General features: G+C 16.7%; 1 protein-coding gene across 1 annotated transcript; it reads right to left on the reverse strand.

The window, feature by feature from the left end:
• Positions 1-423: 423 nt before the first annotated feature.
• PGAL8A_00304500 (SF-assemblin, putative) lies at positions 424-1,428 on the reverse strand (the record flags this gene model as incomplete). The annotated part of the gene is made up of 2 exons (XM_028672049.1): positions 424-489; positions 694-1,428. The coding sequence occupies 2 exons, from the start codon at positions 1,426-1,428 to the stop codon at positions 424-426; spliced, it is 801 nt and encodes a 266-aa protein (XP_028528641.1).
• Positions 1,429-1,632: the final 204 nt, after the last annotated feature.

Genomic DNA, 1,632 nt, shown 5'->3' on the forward strand with positions numbered 1-1,632 from the left:
TAGCTAAAACGAAAAAAAAAAAAAAAAAAAAAAAAATATATATATATATAACAAATACCAACAAATATTATCAATGTTTAGTTAATAATATAATATTACAAAAAAAAAAAAAAATAAATAAATAAATAAAATGATTTTTATGATTGTTTTTATATAATATGCATACAAAAAAGAAATAAAGAATAAAAAAATGATCAAATTTATAACACTAATACAAAAAAAAAAAAACAATTATAAAAAGAAAAACTCTTAAAATTAAATCACAAAAACTGTTTCCATCGATGTATTATTTATATATATATATAATAAACTTTAAAAAAAAAAAATATATACATATATATATATATATATATATATATATATATATATTTATAAAATTAATATATAAATATATCTGTTCTTTTTAATTTATAATTTTTTTTATCAATTATTGTTGATAATAACTGATTGTAATGCTTTTTGCAACACATTTGTATATTTGTTCATAGCCTAATAAAAAAAAAAAAAAAGTAAAAATAATTAAATGCATTTAAATGCTTAATTTTTTTATTTTTTTTCATTTTTCTCCTTATTTAAATATAAAATGAATAAAAAAATAAATTATGTTTATTAAAATATCTTAGTGAACATTATAAAATTATTATTGTATATTTTATTTGTATTTAATAAATATATTCACAAATTTATAATTACTTGTATAATATCATCATCAGACTGTTCTCTTGCTTTGATCGTTAAAGCAAGAGCATCTTTGATCTCTTCAATTTCTTCAATAAAAATATTTTTGAAGTTTATATCTTCGTTATAATCATAATTAAGCAATTTTTCACTTTCATTTTTAAGGGCAATCAAATCTTCTTGCTTAAAACATATTTCACTTTGAATTTTACTACATATATAAGCACTAATGTTTTCTATCTTTCCATATAATATGTTATCTCTCTTTTTTTTATTATTTATATATTTATTTACAACAATTTGAAAATCGGATATTTCTCTTTTTAAACTAATCATTTCTGTTTGAATTTTTGTAGGAAGATCAACTTTTATTTCTCCTATAATTTTTTCTAATTCTTCACATCTTTTTATAATTTTATCTAAATCAATCGAAATATTTTCAATTTTCGTTGTTATTTTATTTAATACATTATTTATCATATCATTAGCCATATGCTCTATTAATTGTTGAATATTTTTGTTTGCTTCAATTCGTTTTTTAACTTCCGTATTTATATTCCTTTCAATTCTTAATATATCATATTTTATCTCTTGATAAAAATTCTCTCCGTCTATTTTTTTATTCTTTTTTTCTTCGAAAAAACTTGATTCATTTAAAAAATTTACGTCATGTATTTTATTCCTACTTATATTTAAATCATAAGGAAAATTTTCATCAGATATATTAGAGCTTTCACTATTTTCAATCATAATGAAATTCACTAATTGAAAAATATATATATTGTTGTAAATGTGTAAAAATGTACTAACATATAAATAATTCTTAAAGTATTTATTTACAGAACATAAAAAAAAATTAAAAAAATGTAAGATTCAAAAAGATTTAACACACTGAAAAAAAAAAAGCAAATAAAGAGAATATGCCAAAAAAAAAAAAAAAAAAAAAAAAAAAAA

This window comes from Plasmodium gallinaceum (genome assembly GCF_900005855.1).
Source record: "Plasmodium gallinaceum strain 8A genome assembly, contig: PGAL8A_v1_87, whole genome shotgun sequence".
NCBI classification, from domain to species: Eukaryota; Apicomplexa; class Aconoidasida; order Haemosporida; family Plasmodiidae; genus Plasmodium; species Plasmodium gallinaceum.